The sequence below is a fragment of the Schistosoma mansoni genome (genome assembly GCF_000237925.1).
Source record: "Schistosoma mansoni, WGS project CABG00000000 data, chromosome 4 unplaced supercontig 0032, strain Puerto Rico, whole genome shotgun sequence".
Lineage (NCBI taxonomy): Eukaryota > Metazoa > Platyhelminthes > Trematoda > Strigeidida > Schistosomatidae > Schistosoma > Schistosoma mansoni.
Window position 1 is genome coordinate 2136179 of NW_017386017.1, and position 17907 is coordinate 2154085.

The 17907-nt window shown below is 36.4% G+C and overlaps 1 protein-coding gene across 1 annotated transcript; it reads right to left on the reverse strand.

The window, feature by feature from the left end:
- Nucleotides 1–8078: 8078 nt before the first annotated feature.
- On the reverse strand, nucleotides 8079–16676 carry Smp_103560 (Hypoxanthine-guanine phosphoribosyltransferase (HGPRT) (HGPRTase), putative). Its single transcript, XM_018791180.1, has 8 exons — nucleotides 16582–16676; nucleotides 16444–16550; nucleotides 16218–16410; nucleotides 16110–16175; nucleotides 15977–16077; nucleotides 14622–14668; nucleotides 11487–11563; nucleotides 8079–8799 (listed from the first exon to the last, which is right to left on the reverse strand). The coding sequence occupies exons 1-8, from the start codon at nucleotides 16669–16671 to the stop codon at nucleotides 8731–8733; spliced, it is 750 nt and encodes a 249-aa protein (XP_018645692.1). The 5' UTR covers nucleotides 16672–16676; the 3' UTR covers nucleotides 8079–8730.
- Nucleotides 16677–17907: the final 1231 nt, after the last annotated feature.

The window sequence follows — 17907 nt, forward strand, 5'->3', positions numbered from 1 at the left end:
AAGAGGAGATAGTTGTCTAATCCTCCGCAATGTTTAATAGCTCTCTTAATGATAAGAAAAAAAGTGAAAAAAGAAGTCTGTGCTGCTTATTATCAAACTATAAACTTAATTTAATAATATAAGTGCTTTGTAGTGGTATTCCGAATTTTCACTTCACATCAAGAATAACCAGGGAAACACTGAACAACAGTTTTATCCTAGTATGAAACACTTCTGAATTCTGCATTCACAGAGGGATATTAGTCCGATTACCCGTGAGATCGTAGGTGTACACATTTTAGTAGTCCTATTTTAGAACAAAACAGCTATCCATTGACTCCTTATTTTTAATAGTTATTTAACTACCATTAGTCCCTGATACAAACTATAATTTTCATTTTAGATTTGTGTAGTAATGACAGAAGGCCTACGGCCTATGTTATTCCTTTTTTAGTATGCTTCTGTGAGTGTCTAGTCTTCTCTTGAATCAGTCAATTGAAAGTGCAAACACCACTGTTTTGGGGAACCGGTTACAAGAACTGATGACTCGGTGTGAACACCTGTATGCCACGGACATTTTGTTCATTTTTGACTTTGCTGCTCTCTTTCTATGTCCTCTGAAATGTCCCAATCCAGGGGGAAGAAAAAGAGAGGATATATTAGGTCCAAAATCATTTCTTAGTATTCTATACAGATCACTTGTTAGTCTGTGATAAGACAGGGTAAAGAGGTCTAGCTTTTCAAGCTGCCATTTGTATGATAAACCCCGGAGTCCTGAAATTGCACGGGTAGATGACCTCTGTAGTTTCTCCAGGATATCCGAATCACATTTCGCAGCCTGAACGCGGTTCTCAAGTTTAGTTCTTACTAAGGTCGTGTATACTGTAGTAAGCATGATAGTATCTAACTTGGTAAGTCTCGGTCTTAAACCCCTTAGCTGCAACCTCTCGGTAGTAGGCCATAGTCTTAAGATCATGGCTAACTTTCATTTCAAGACGTTTGTGAGACCGGACCACGAGTATAGGCTTTTCCTCTATGATGTACCTATTTACTTTTTCATTCCCAAAATGCATGTAGACGCACTTTAATTGAGAAAAATTGGACCCCAGTTTAGGTTTAAAGATAAACTAATATTAATATTTGACTAAAAATGTACAAAAAGATTCAATTGTCTAGACCACAGTCTTTGATTATGTACAATGTTTTAGAAATAATGATAATAATTATCATGAGGAGGTTTTGTGGAGATTGTAATTTTTAATAGTTGAATTCATGAGTCGATCAAAGCTGGACCACCATGGAAAATCTGATAGCACAAAACGACTGTTTCATCCTCAGCAGTGCGCATCCACGACCTGGCTCACGGAATTTGAACCCAGGACCTTCGGTCTCGCGCGCGAATGCTTGACCTTCAAACCATGGAGCTGGCATCCAACGGCATTAATGTTTAACGTCAACCAATCCACGAAATTGCACCACCTTTCACCATTATCTTTAGTGAGTTACTATCTCACAATAAGTATGGTTGAACTCCAGGAAATACCTTTTCAAGCCAGTCATTAGTGAGCACACTGTTAAGGAGTCACATACTAGGACGAAACGACTATCTAGTGCTTCCAAGTTTTCCATAATGATCTAGCTTTAATAGACTCATGAATTCAATCACTATAAATTATAATGCTGATAAAAATAACATTTTTGACCTATCATCAATAGGTCATATGTATTACATTGAATTCAGTCTAATTATACGTTTGTATCATTTGAATGAATCAACTTCATATTATACTTACTAAATCTTAACTATTACTCTTCTATATACGTAAACATACAGTGAACTAATCACCTAGATACATATTAATCATCTTGAAAAAAATTTTTTCTCTTTTTTTTCTTTATTTATCACGTTCAAATAACGTTTTTTAAAAAAATAAAAATTTTTTTTTATTTTTGACTTGTTAGAATATATTTCACAAAGTCAAAAAAGAAGAAAAAGATCGTACTAATTTGGAATTTTTCTAATTGAAAGCAAATATGTAACTACACGTACATATTGGTTATTGTTACTGGGGCCCATTGTTCTTTATAGACTATACACAATAAACATTTTAATAAGTTACAAAGATCATAATGAAACACTGTTGTTGTTGTTTTTAATTTTTTTCTTTTCTTATAAAACAAGCTTCATTAAGAATATAAAATTGAATTAGTCATTTGATTTGATTAGATCATTCAATTCAAGTTGTGTAGTGAAATGCCACCCTGGTACGGCCGAGAGTGGGGAGAGTACGCTCTCTCTCTCTCTCCAAATGCTCTCATATGGACAGGCGTATATAGCCTCTGTCAGGCAAGTCCTACTCACTGCAGTTAGAAAACCCTGATTCCAAACTAATGGTCCACATAGGCTGGCTCCAGTATCCTGAGGGAACAAATGTCGTATGAATCAATCGTTGGTCACCGGCTAACATGGGACTGCATCTCCACACGATGATCCACTGCCTTGTGGATCAGATCTTTAGATCAAAGGCTCCTGGTGTGGTCCCCTAAGAAAACCACCTGTTTCGGTTTGGGCATCTGGGCAGTATCACAGTGCTCACACAAATGAAATGAGATTTGTGTGGCGCATATATATCTGGTGTCCCTTTGTACCAATATTTATGTGTTTAAATAAATAGATAATCCCTGGCAGTTTTGAAATCACATCCTCCAGCTCCATGATCTGAGATGATACAACTGAGTTATTCGAGATGCAACTAATTTCCTATATATTAGACGAACATGACGATTATAAATATTACGGTCATACAGGAAGTCAGTGGTGCCTGAAATAATTCAGTGGTAACATCATAAACTGTGAAAATGGGTGACATCGTGTGAAATCCATCAAGGAGGATCAGTTCTTTCAAGATTATGGTTACATCTTGCTGATGAGTGCCAAGCAGTACTTAATTTATGTCCAGGGATCCCTGTTGACTACCTCTAACCACCCAACATTTCAACATTGTAGATAAGACGTTAAGTCACTTACAATACTAGTCAGATTGCAATTTGATAGGGAGAATACAATCATTACTAAAAAGCTTGATAAACATCATACTGACCAATACTTAAAGATAAGACAATTATAAACTAATAGATCTAGTAAAACTGTCTTTATCTTCTATTTGTAAAACGCAAATGGAATACATTTATATTTCCTTCCATGAATTCTTTTAGAAATTCCATTGCCCAAATTCAATATAAACAATTTTATCATCCGAACGATGAACTATATAGTTAAAATCATGTGTCAATTGAAGCTAGACCACCATGGAAAACCTGGAAGCACTGAACCGTTGGATGCCAGCTGGCTCAGTGGTCTGTCGGTTAAGTGCTCGCGCGCGAGACTGATTGAGCCTGGGTTGGAATCTCTCTCACTAGGCGGGATCGTGAATGCGCACTGCTGAGGAGTTCCCTAATAGGACGAAACGGCCTTCCAGTGCTTCTAGGATTTTCATGATGGTCTGCCTTCAATTGACTCATGATTTCAACTATATAAAATTACTGAATATCTCCACAAAATCCCCTTCCTATACAATTCTATTACGTATTTCTCTGTGTTGACGATTTATAAGTATGAATTATATTTTTATTACAAATCAGAGATCTTTTGATAGTTGTTTCTTTCTTATATGTTATTCATCTGGTGATTGTAGTATTCACCCTATACTGTATCAAGTTAGAAAAACCTTTAGATTTAATATAATATGAGGGTTTTAATGACCCATAAAATTAATTTCCTTTCAGTTCATTATGTTTATTATTTTATTGATATCATGTACATAAACATGTTAGTGACCTTGTCTTTGATTTCAAATTATTCAACGGTTTACGCTAATCTCATAAGCAATCATCCCCTTGATATCAGTACTTTTCATCTATTAACGGTCATTTTTTTTTCTTCCATTTAAACATTTTCACAGTTGAATTTTATAAGTCGATCTAAGCTAGACAATTATTGAAAACCTGGAAGTACTGGACGGCCGTTTTGGTCTAGTTTGGGACTTCTCAGTAATGAAAACCCATGATCTTGACATGCGGGACTCGAATTCAGAACCTTCAATCTCGTGTATACTCACTCCTGAAGAGTCTCATACTAGGATTAAACGATCTTCCAGTGCTTCTAAATTTTCATTAGTGGTCTAGCTTAGATCGACTTATAAATTCAACTGTGAATTTATCAACACAATTGATTTTGTTGTGACTTTATAAAAGAAGACCGTCGCCAATCCGTTATGAATTTATATCCGGCTTTTATCACGCGATTTATTCACTAATCGAAATACGACCTTTCCGATCTTAACACTGTGACAAATCAATGACGTTCGACCAGTATGAGTAGTCTAGCGTCCTTATCGGTCCCTTGTTCGCCTAGCCCTTTCAATTGAGTCCATAACACCAATTACAGCTTCTGTTATGCAAATCATTTATTTGAAGCATACTCTGTTTATATACCAGACAGACAGACCGCATAACACCATAAAACAGGAAATAACATTTGTACAAGATCAAGCCAAATGTGGCTGTGAACGTGGCAGACAATAATCAATAAACTGAATATAATTTAGGGACAGTAAATCGAATAATAATAATTCATAGGTCAAAATGAAGCTTATAATAAGATGAATACATAGATACATAGATTAAATCTAGTCACTGAATAGTTAAACAATAAGAATATATTTAGAATAATAGTCCATTAATAGATCCTGGGAGTTACCCGTACTTATTTCTTCATTAAGATATAACAAACCTTATCGATTGTTTCTCCCTTGTACTCTACATACTTTTCAAAAAACCAGTATGATTCATTGGTTATCATTGTATTTACACTTGTGTACTTGGGTATATGTGTATTATAAAGTTAGTTTTTTAATGTTACAGTCATTGTAACCATTTGGTTAATTTATTTGTTACTGTCTATAACTCGTGAAACCGATCATAGTCCATTAATAGATCCTGGGAGTTTCCCCGTACTCATATCTTCACTTGGATATAACCGATTTGACCTACTTTATATAAATCATACTTATATAAACAAAAAAAGTTCAAATTCATCTCAAAAATTAAATTGAACGGAAAAATCATTGATCATATTCATTGTTTTTGTCTTTCTATGATGGTAATGTTACAGTGTAAGCACTTAAAAAGAAGAACATTTAATTACGATAGTAACACATACCATGAATGTAGTATCAATCATGATTAAAATTGAATTATTTTAGTCATGTGATTAAAATTCTTTAAAACAAAGCCAAGCAACAAAAAACCATATGACCAGATATTTTTATTTTCGTACGGTGATAATTCAAATGCCAAATAAAATCAAAACGTTTCATTAAAACACAATGTAACCTATGAGATAAAAATATACAGAGTTATTACATGTTTACATATGCAAACAAACAAATGGACTAGAGCCGAAACTGTATGACTGTGCCATTACTTATTACATGTATTTGAAGAGATTCTTCTTTTTACATGACAACTTCTTAGTCACCATAGATGGAATAATCGTTCGATTTTCTCTCTCTCAATTATATAAGATGAAAATATAAACTTGACCATAAGCATTAAACTCACACACAATAATTAATTACATTTTAAATTCATATAGTATTGTTTGATCATATATATTCTCATTGTTGTTTGAGGATTGCAATTGATCAGTCTCTTGTTGGCATATGTGTGGATTGCCTCGATATTGCCTTCAATCACAAGCTTTATAAGCAAAGATGGATAGTGACTAGCTATAGAATCTAGAACGCGCGTTTCGTCCTAGTCGAGACTCATCAGCTGACTGTACCTGCATCCCAGAGTTGAAGTTCACTCCGGGTCTCGAACCCAGTATCAGGACTCAGTAGCTTAGTGGATAACGCGATGGCGTTTGAAGCGAATGGTACTAGATTCGAGTCCCAGAGTGAACATCAAATCTGGAATGCGGGTACAGCCAGCTGATGAATCCTGGATTCCACTGCTAGCCACCATCCATCTTTGCTTATAAATTACATTTTAGTTTGACAAAATACTGTTATTCACAAATAGATCAATTTATAATGAATTCACCAGTTTGTTTGAGACTCGATAAGCTTGATTATATCATCATCGCTTCTGAAAGTAGTGATCGCCATGTCAAAACACAGTTATATGAATATATTCAATTTGGAATAGAAAACTGCATGTTCTACTGCTGAATAGTATGTAGTATTTACTAGAAATTTATTTAAATACAGTCGAATTATATATAGTTAAGATCATGAGTCAATTGAAGCTAGACCACCATGGAAAACCTGGAAGCACTGGAAGGCCGTTTCGTCCCATTGTGGGACTCCTCAGCAGTGCGCATCCATTATCCCGACTCGCGAGATTCGCGCGCGAGCACTTAACCGATAGACCACTGAGTTGGCCGGCATCCAGCGGTGTTAATGTCTAACCTGAACCAATCCACGAAATTGCGCGACCGGCTCCCATTGTACTGAGGTACTCAAATTCAAACCTTACGATGAGCGCCTCCAATCACTTAACCTTTACCCGTTAGAGTACAGGCGTCTTAGAGGTGACCTTCTTATGACTTACAGTATCCTTAATACTTCTGGTCATCCCCTTAAACATCTTCTTAAGCTTAGTCATGACACTAACCTAAGAGGTAACACCCAGAAATTGGAGACCCTACATAGCAGAACAGACTGCAGACACAACTCCCACTCCTTAAGAGTTGTCAAGTGCTGGAATTCGCTGACGACTGGGCTAGTCCAAGCGACCTCCCAGGAGTCCTTTAAGAGGAAACTTGACTTATTTTTAAGGACTAAGGATAACATATCATTATGACTTACCAAATTCTTTTTTTCTTCTATTATCGTTAATATACCTAGGTTTTTGCCTGGAGGTATTGGTGATCCACTGCTACTAGACACGGAAGCCCGTTAAGCGAAGCTTCTTCTATTCCGTCCTCAACCATTTGAACCTGTCTCTATCTGACATGGATTAGCTCCACTATCGGTTAAGCTTTCGGGCGCGAGACTGGTAGGTCCTGGGTTCGAATCCTGCAAGGCAGGATAGTGGATAGCCACTGCTGAGGAATCACACAATAGGACGAAAAGGCCTTCCAGGTTTTCCATGGTGGTCTAGCTTCAATAGACTCATGATCTTAACCATATAAAATTACTAAAATCTCCACAAGACCCCTTTGTGACAGTTGAATTAGTTTATTTATCAATAGTTTTATTACGCATGATCTCAATTTTCAGTGTTTGACTATGATTTTTATTGACATTGTATGCACTGTTAGTTTGACTTGCCCAGCTATCGAACATGACGCCTCTTCATCAAGCGGAATCATTATGCTTAAAGCGCATAACATTATGATATAGAATCTATATACACAGCCAAAAACCAACCTGTACAATGACCCATCATCACAAAACGAAAAAACTGATTTAGCTTAAATCTGTTAGGCAGGCTTATTTTATTAGCTTATTTAAACACATAAATATTGGTACATAGGGGAACCAGATATACAAGCGCCACACAAATCTCATTCGATTTGTTTGAGGGCTGTGATGCTGCACAAACTAAGGCAGGTGGTTTTTTTAGGGGGCCACACCCCGAAAATTTGACTTAAAGATCTGATCCAAAAGGCATTGGAGTATCGTGAGGAGATGCAGTCCAATGTTAGCTGGTGACCAACGATTGATTCACACGCCATTTGTTCCTTCAGGATACTGAAGTCAGCCCATGTGCACCATTGGTTTCGAAGCCGGGTTTCCCAACTGCTCTAGGTGAACTTTCCGTGTCCACTGGCCCGGTTAAAGTGCCGGACATTCAGTTTTCGTCCTCTCAATTTCGTAAACAATAGTAATGCCACGAGAAAGGCAATGAATAGGACTTCCCTGGCAGAGGCTATATACGCGTGACCATGTGAGAGCATTTCGAGAGGGAGAGCTGACTCTCCCCACTCTCAACCGTATCAGGGCAAGCTTATTATTACATTTCAATAAACTAACCTTAATACTATCAAAAGAATACTATAAAACGCATACACAATGAAAACAATTTTACATTCGATTTTAGTTTTATTAATAACAATAATACTAAAAAATATTTTTAATAAGTAATAAATAACACTAGAAATTAATGATCATTATTGAAAAATGTTTTTTTTTGTTTTTTGGTCAATCATACAACATTAGAATCTTTCTTATGAAGAAACATTTTATTTTGATGATAGAAGTTGGGGGAGGGGAAGGAAGTATAAGAAGTGTAATAATAATCAATTAAATTGATTAATCAATTGATCAACGGAAATGAAAGGAGTAAAACAAGAAAAAAAGAGAAAAAAGAAAGAAAAACATTTGTGTGCCAAATATGATCTTAGAAATAAAATATAAAAAAAAGAAATAAGTTAAGAATATATATAGATATGGAAAAATCAGTTTCGTTGATAATAATACATATCTTATTGAAGATATGTTGATTATACAAGTATAGACTAACGATAGTATAGTATATAGATAGGATAGATAGCATAGTATATGTAGTATAGATAGTATAGATAGGATAACAAAAGTATAGAAGAAGTTGGAAGAGAACAACGAAGTGTTAAATATTTTTTTGGCTGTGATATTGATTAATTATTTACAGAATGACCATTTTGAAGGAAATTCTGTTTCTGTATTTATTTAGTTTCTTGTTATTATCTCAACTAAAAAACATTTAAACAGGTTTTGATGTACAGGGTACAGAGAATTTTTTTTGACCCACTTCATTAATCACGCAAATATGCTGAATAATGTGAGAAAAAAAGAAGAAAAAAAGAGGTAATTCAGCATAAGTAAATCAACAATTTTCCTAAACAAAACATTAAAATAATCAAAAAAACCTACAACCATGGTTGAAATCATGAGTCAATTGAAGATAGACTACCAGGGAAAACCTGGGAGGACTGGACAGCTGTTTATTCCTATTATGGGACTCCTCAGTAGTACGCATCCACGATCCCGCCTAGCGAGCGAGATTTGAACCCAGGACCTATCAGTCTTGCACCATGGCACCTAACCGATACACTAGTGAGCCGGCCGGCATCCAACGGTGTTAATGTCTAACTTCAACCAATTCATGAAGTTTGAGCAACCGTTCACCAATTGTCTTCAGTGAATTGTTATCTCACAACAGACATGGCTTGAACTCCACTGGTCAATGCTTCTCACTAGAACTCAAGGATATATATCTTTAAGTCAGTCACTAGTGAGCATATGATTATAATCAGAAAGGGTTTTTTGTGGAGATTTCAGTATTTTTCATAGTTGAAATCATGAGTCAATTGAAGCTAGACCGGATCAGTGATCTATCGGTTAAGTGCTCGCGCGCGAGACTGGTAGGTCATTGGTTCGAATCTCGCTCACTAGGCGGGATCGTGGATGTACACTGCTGAGGAGACCCACAATAGAATGAAACGGTCGTCCAGTTCTTCCAAGTTTTACATAGTGGTCTAGCTTCAATGGACTCATGATTTCAACTATGAAAATACTGAGATCTCCACAAAACACTTTCTGATGAAAAACCTATAAGGTCAATTTTAGGTTACTGCATTTATCTATGCACATATGTGCTTTGGTGGCAAAGACTAGTTTTATACGTGAATTTCCCGATGAATTTGATGACAATGAGGACGGTCGGGAAAAACCTCTTGGCTCAATTACAAGTACACAGTTCCTTGTGGTTCTCTGAAAAGATAATAGTTACGAATAACGCCTAAAATACCAAATGCTAATCAATGTAAGCTAATTCTGTATTGTATCTGTTGTAGTGTTTGCATGAAATGGCAAAGGCTTTGTACATTGTTATGCGCATTGTTCTAATTACAGTACAATATCATTGTGTTTACGGCCTTCTCCCTTACTTGAGTGCTGGGCTATTTGCAAATGTTACAGAATGTTACGCACAGGTTTGGGAACTGCTAGTGTGTACTTTACATTCAATACTACCAATTATCAGAACTGGTTTCACAATAAAGACACTTACTGGACATTAATTCAAGTGGGGAAGTGATTAGAGATCAAATAGAACTATTCGAAATTTAAAGCGTGACGAGAATGGCATCCAACATGGTGAAATTGCAGTTTATTTCCCTACATTGATCGGTGAAGATGTCTATAGCCTGTTGAAAAACCTAGCTTATTACGATAAACCTATTTCCTTATGGCATGGAATTTTTATAAGAACGTATTATTCAGTCGTGTGAAGAAAAAAATTTAGATGCCAAGATGCCACGAAATGGTTTTCCAAAATGATTAGATAGTTAGAGGTCTCAAACCCGAACTTTAAAAAAGCTCACAAGATCCAGTTTTGGAGAACAAGTGGATATTCGATCGCGCGATGGAATTACTGCTGAAGTAAACATGTTGGATCTCGAAAGAGAACTAATAAAAATACTTAAACACTCATTTCGGGAGGTTTGAGATGCATGTATTAACTACGAGGCGGTGAATGAATGAGAGTTGCAGTCAACGATGATCTTTTAGTTATTCTAATCCATAGTATTTTCCAGGTTGGATACATTTGCGTTTGGTGATGATGTTCACTCGTGATACTACAAGCAACAATTCAATAGGGAATTTTAAAGTAGTATACCAAACTGAGTGTAAGGTCGGTAAATATCTCTCAATGCTTCAATTATGACAAGACTGGTCACATAAAGTCTGTGTTGTACTACTTATTTCATCGTGTGTAATAATAAACAGACGTTTTCTCCCTTCCCAAAACCTAAAAACTTATTTCATAATAAGAAACAATCATATTTGTTTAGTGACTTTCATGATTTCATTGTCAATACTACTTTAGTCAAAACTTCAAAGTTGTTGAATCCAGTTATTAGATATACTAAAGTTCGTATTTTGAGTATTGCTGGGAATAAACATGCTATTCGTGGATTTGGTGATTTGCTGGTCAGAGATGATAATTCTCCATTTATGACTTGAGAATTTCTCGGCAGTGAGAATGGACCACTTAACACAATCTGGCTATGCAAATCCTTTATGAGATAAACTAGTGTATACGGTCCGCTGAAAGTAATGAGTCTGGACTAACGTATAATGGTGGCTAAGGATGGTAAAAATTTCAAGACTAAAATATAGTATTAGTTGGACAAATGACTTTAGAAAGTTTCCAAACAGCAAATATTTACAAAAAGCCGTGCCGTACCGCAGCAGTAAATAAACCACAGGTCATCCGTTTTGTTTATTTGTAGCAAACATATTTCAGAAAAAGGTGACTAAGCCTTAAGATGCAAAGTATGTCGTAAAACAATGAATGAGATATACCACTAACTAGTTGTCTACATGCCTATGAACCAATTTGTAAATACTCGTTACATAAATTCATGTGACATTTTATTCATAGTTTCACACAAGAGTATTCAGCAAAATAAATAAGCAAACTTCTATAAGTTGATGTAGCAGACGGTAACTCACGTGCAGGTCACGGAAATTATCATTATAGTCTAAAGCATAGCCAACGACAAATCGATTTGGAACTTCAAAACCAACAACTTAGGATCAAACAGGAAAAGAAATGGAACAAAAATAAGAAAATATATATAGAATTTCATGCTTTCCTATAGAAACTTCTAAATCTACACGAATATGGAGCAAAGAATAATTCCAGTGGATATTCGTCCTCCGAACTGGTTGGTTCAAAGAATAAGCATGATGAAAAGTAAAGGCATTTAAAATGATAATATCGTACTGATAAGAATCTCACTAAGAAATAGTAAAATGTAAAATGTCAAGGGTTGGACAATGCTTCGAGGATCCACAATCATCTAACACAGGTGTAAATCCTTTCTAACTAGAGTCAAAAGGTTCATGTTTCTCATAAACCCTAAAAGTCAATTTTACTAAGATCCTTGAAATGAATACAAGCCCAGTTCGGAAAACTTAAACAGTTACGAAAATCAACTTATTACGTTGATAAACTGGCAACAAATCCACTTGACTTACTATACTAGCTGAATTACTTGATATGAATTGAGTTTTGTCGAGCGTACTGTGATGTCACATTTTATAAGACACTTAGAAAGTACATACAGTTTCATTAGGTTCTATCTCATTATTTTCAGATAACTATCACATGTTGAACACATATCGAAGCATTATATGGTGTTACATTCAGTTCGAGTGCTTGCGACGCAAATCCATGGAATCTGTTTTAGGTCACATTTGATTTTTTGTGAGAGCTAGTGTTCAATGCATGTCTAAATGAGTAAAATTGTTTTCAAATCTGTAACTTACTGAGTAAAGGTTGATTGCTTTCATCAGTAAAAATCTACTAATCTACATCCCAGTGTCGATTAAACGAACAGCCTTAATGAACTCTTTTCATTAAAAATTAATGAACTCCCGACCGTTGCTGCTACCTTGACGTGGTGGTCGGGCTTGCCTATCATGATGAACCAATCAGGCGTCGTTGGAGAGGCTTGATGTAAGACTAACAATCGTTCTGGAGTACATGTTTAGACTCTGATCATGCTCTAATACGAGCACACATTTGCTTGTGCCTCACTAGATGCAGAAAAGCCACATTAGGAAGACTCATTAGAGTTGAACTCAGTGACGAGAAAACCAAAAGAAGATTCCGGGAACAACTGAGGTCACACTTAGAAAGTCCTGAAAACGAGGTTGACCCAGATGTTGCTTGGAAAGATATACGAACAGCTGTGGAAACAGCAGCGACATCTTTTAATGATTTGAACTAAAGGGTCACGAAAAACCAATGGGTTTCGGCGACATCTATTGCACTGATTGATTCTTGTAAACTCATAAAATCAGGCTCTGAACACAATGAAGAGTGAAAGCAAATCAGATCTAGATTAACTGAAAGTTTAAGGAAAGACCGTGAGCAGTGTTGGGCAACGAATGCGAAAGAAATGGAAAAGGCAGTGGCTGTAGGTAACACCAGACAGCTTTTCAGACTAGTGAAAGAAAGTGGGACTAAGAAGTCAAGAGTAAGTGAGACGATCTCGGAAAAAGACAACACCCTTATCTGCTCTCGGTCCAGACGTTTAGAACGATGGGCGGAACACGTTAAGGAGCAGTTCAGCTGGCCTTCAGCCATTCTACAGTTACCCATCATTCCCAAACAGTCTGAATAGAACATTGAAGTAGGTCCCCCGACTCTATCTGAAGTTCAAAAGGTTATAGCTAATCTAAAACGAGGAAGAGCAGCTGGTCCAGATGGATGGCTCCAGAGGTCTTTAAATATGGTGGTCCAATTTTATCGATTAGGTTGACTAATATTTTGGCTAAAATTTGGAAGTTGGAAATAATCCCATCCGACTGGTCACAATCACTGATTATCCCACTATATAAGAAAGGGTCAAAATCATCCTGTGACAACCATAGAGGGATTAGTTTGACCAATATAGTATCTAAAATACTAGCTTCAATAATTGTCGTACGCTTAACGAAGACTCGTGAACTGAAAACACGAGGAAGTCAGGCTGGTTTCAGACCTGGTTGTGGATCCATCGACCACTTATTCACCATTAGTCAGGTCTTAGAACACAGGCATGCTTATCGGCGTCCGACAATGTTGGTCTTTCTTGACTTAAAAGCAGCATTTGACTCTGTAGACCGAGAGGTTCCGTGGCAGTGTCTGTCATTCAAATGTGTACCCCAGAAGTAAATAAACCTTGTGAAGGCTCTTTACTAGAAGATTACCAGTCAAGTCAGAGCTTATGGCGAACTATCATCTGATTTTGTAACTTCAAGTGGTGTCCGACAAGGCTGTCCACCATCTCCACTTTTGTTTAATTTCATCATTGACCTACTACTGGAAATAATGTTCTCAACATCTGAATTTTCAGGAATCAATCTCTTTCCAGGAGGTCCACTTACCGACTTAGAATACACAGATGACATATCCTGTTTGGTGAAGACGCTGATAAAGTGAAGTCTTTTGGTAGCACTGAACAACAATGCTAGGATGTTTTTCGAACGCGTCGACAACTTCACTTACCTTGGAAGTCAGCCCTAATGGATTGGTGTCTGACGAAACCTCTGTATGTATTCAAAAAGTTCGTTTGACTTTTGCCAACTTGCGCCATCTATGGCGAAGGCGAAATATTCGTCTATCAATTAAGGGACAAGCATACTGGGCAGCAGTTCGTTGACGCCTGCGAAACGCAGCCATTAAGAGTAGAAGATACCAGTAAGTTACTAGTATTTGACCACAGATATCTTAGAAATGCTTAAATGTCCAAACAGGCATACTGAGTGGGCTCAAAAAGTTATTAATGATGGGTCATTTTCTTCACTTTTCTAAAATCTATATTCAAATTTAGTAGATTTAAGCTAAATAGTTTTTTTACAATACATGGTAGGTTTGCCTGATTGCGTTGAGTAACAAACTTACTGTACGGGTTACTTGGTTGACTCAGTAAAGAAATATTAACAGTGGGTGATGTAATTTGCAAACACGAGTGGTAATACATATTATACAACTCCGGCCAATTGAAATATTCCCACTACGTCTGTATGTTAACATAGATTGAATGATTTTGCCTAAACCAAAAAACCAAACCTAAAAAGTCATAAAAATTTACTTACAGTCTGGTCGGTAATCATTTCTGGGCGATGTTCGCTTGACGAGGAGGCTAAAGAAAACAGATTTCGGAAACCTCATGATGTAAGATTTGATAAAAACACTGATTTTTACAAATTTTATAAAAGTTAGTGAAACTTATTCTCTGTTCCCATACTAATTATCATGTAATTCTTACTTCTGATAAATTCGGCAAACTTCGGTGGTTTTGTTCTCCGAGCTGGATGGTTTGATCGTGCTTTCATCGATCTTCTGAACGACATCATCAGCACAAGCTTCAGGTAGAAGTGGTGTGTTTGTGCTGGTGATGTCACTCAGAAGAACGATGAAAGTTCCAAGAAGGACTCATCATGCTCAGAGAACAAAACTCCACCAAAATCTTCGGCGGGACTATAATTTATGGACGAACCAATCAGATTAATGATAACAGGTTTTGAATTTTCGAGCGAAATTAATTCATTCATTTGGCTAAATAATTAAAACATTATAGCTGATGCCAGCTCGTGATGAAAACCCTATATCCAATTCCTGACCTTAACTACCAACTGCAAATATTAATCCTAATTCCTCACATTGGTTTCTAACCCTCACTTAAGCGTAGTATATAGGTGGATATTCCCAAGGTCTATTTAGCGTCGCTCAAAGGCCGTCCACAAATTATAGCCTTACCAAATCATCTACCTGATCTACAAATCTCACCATCGCAAATTTTAGCAACCTGCTGGGAACAGAGTAAAGACTGATAAGTTCGGTTTATAAGAAATTACCAATGATTCTTGCGTCTAAACACACAAACCGCAATGTAACTGACAGTAGTTTAGTTCTTCACTAATCACACAGTAATTTAGCTTAAAGTATCAAATATTAGATAAAGTTTACACATATGGTGAACTCAAAAGAGGATATGAGGTTGATTTTACGAAATGTGGTAAATAATATCGAAACACTTAAGGAATAGAGACATTCTACATGAATACACAAGATGCCATATTTTATCAACAGTGAGACTACAAAATAAGACGAGCATTTGGGAGCTACTACCTAGAAAAACGTAAACAACAATGCATTATGAGGTCAGAATAGCAGGAAAAATAGATCTGACAGTTAATTCTTATATTAAACACCTTAATGTTCGGGGTAATAAAGTAACTGAGCACTGGATTACGAGGTTTCATAGTTTATAGATATGCTACAAACGCTGATCATACTAACTACCAAATCAATATGTTACCCAAGTGGATCGAAAACGCTAAAGATTCCGAACCACGATTTCAAGTTTAAAAAAAGTGAACAGTACGATACATAGAGGGACGACTTTGACATCATGAGACTGGAAAGATGGAAATATTACAAAACATACCTTGCGACTTTAACACTTTTCGTAGACAAACTATCCAAATGGCTTATGAGTTTCGTTATTGTTTTTCCTGTGTCAATTATATCTTCGACCACAAGAACATTCTTACAAAAATTATCATTAGGTTGGAAAATACCTTATCTTTGTATTCCGAAGGATCTCCTAAACCAGTTAATATAGGTTCATGAATACTGACATCATTCTGGTGAATTTCGGATAAATTATGTTTTATTTATTAACGTACAACATAACTCTTGACACGAACAAACTCAACGGACATTGGTAGGACGATACCTCGAGCACGGACAGTGCGTTCAAGCCCATCAACAAGATCAGCAAGGAATTTAAATCCACCTTTGAGGACACACATAAGTGTGATCGATGTCGCATTACAGGCCTCGTAATAGTCAACAATATTCATTGACATTTTTTCAAGCCTTTGAAATACTTATCGTGAATTTATGATCTACCTATCTTTTATCATACCATTTGGTATGAGAACATAATCCAAGCATTCGTCATACCGAGGAGATGTGCAGAAATACTCCGTAGGAAATCCTCGAAAACTGTCTTCTATCTGAAGGGATTAGTAAAAAGACCATGCTTACCACAACACAGTCAGCTTTTATCATGTTACTAGACATGTCGCGGATCTGAGGGTTTGAATGGTTGCCGTTATCAAGGACAGAGGAGTTCATCCAAACCAAAACAGATATTAAGAATCCACAAGCAATGTCCAATATATAATATATTTGGCTCAAGGTCAGCGTAACTGTCGTACTACTTGTTATTAAACTAGTTAACATTGATGTCGAAAATTACAATAACAGAAAATCAGGCATTTTACACGAGCAAACGAAATTGTGATTTTTCCTTATCGTTGTGACATTGTACACGCTTCTGTATTGATATTCGACGTCATGTATGTGTCAATCAATCGTACAATGCGCGTTTCCCTTAACGATGATACGAACTTAATGCTGCTACTCGTGAGTTCGAATACATCGGTTTCTACCACGCCTTGTTTTCTGCTTCTTTGATCGCAGCATTTGACAATTCATTTGGTTAGCGACATCATTTCTCAAAAAACGATTGCGAATACATTTTAAACGTCATACGAAATTCCTAGGACGATCCGAATTGCAAATTCGTGCTTTGGAATACGTCACCGTCGCGTTCTAAATAAATACTATAATTAGAGAATGTTGCCTATTCTCGTTTTTCTCTTCCTTCTGGTAGTTTGTTGGACTTGAGGGACCTCTATACGTCAAGGAAAACACACATAATACAATGGATACTTTGGAGCTATGAGATGGTCAGAAGTCTTCGAATCAATTTACTAGCTAGGAATTCTCGAAAAATTGAATTTTAAGCCAGATAGAACTAGTTGAACACAAAGTAACGTATTGTATTTGGAATTCATAATCTGTGAACAATCAAGTACAAATGAATCCTTAGTTCACACTGTAGGATTTAGTTTTTCCTACAGATACACTACTAAAACTGTAAACGCGATACTGGCGATCTCAGAGTCTATGTGAAATCTATAGTCATAACAAGGTCAACTTTAAACTTTATCTGTTTCTAGACAAAAAAACAATTAGATTAGTACAATAATCAAAGAAATACTGTAATTAAGTGAAACGCACAAACATACCGACCAGTATTGCGTGTCTTATCGAAATGAATAAAATTTATGAGCCACATTAATATAATAGGATAATAATGTCTTTCAATTGGTAGGTCACATGCAACAGGGATAGTTTACAGATACATCAGACCAGATTGACGTGGTGGGAGCTTGATTGGTTGGCTATGGACATAACTAACACACACATACCACAACCTAGCTGTATGACTTGGAATTGGGATTTAATTAATCCCTTTCCATCCCATATGTAGTAATAAATGCAAGCTGAGACACAGTGTATCGA

Excerpts from the sequence above, each read along its gene's own strand:
- Smp_103560 (XM_018791180.1), bottom strand. The coding sequence starts at position 16,671 with ATGAACTCCTCTGTCCTTGATAACGGCAACCATTCAAACCCTCAGATC. Across the intron at positions 16,078-16,109 it reads CTTCGGAATACAAAGATAAG|AATGTTCTTGTGGTCGAAGA; the intron begins GTATTTTCCAAC and ends AATTTTTGTAAG. Across the intron at positions 8,800-11,486 it reads ATAATTTCCGTGACCTGCAC|CATATTTGCGTGATTAATGA; the intron begins GTGAGTTACCGT and ends CACATTATTCAG.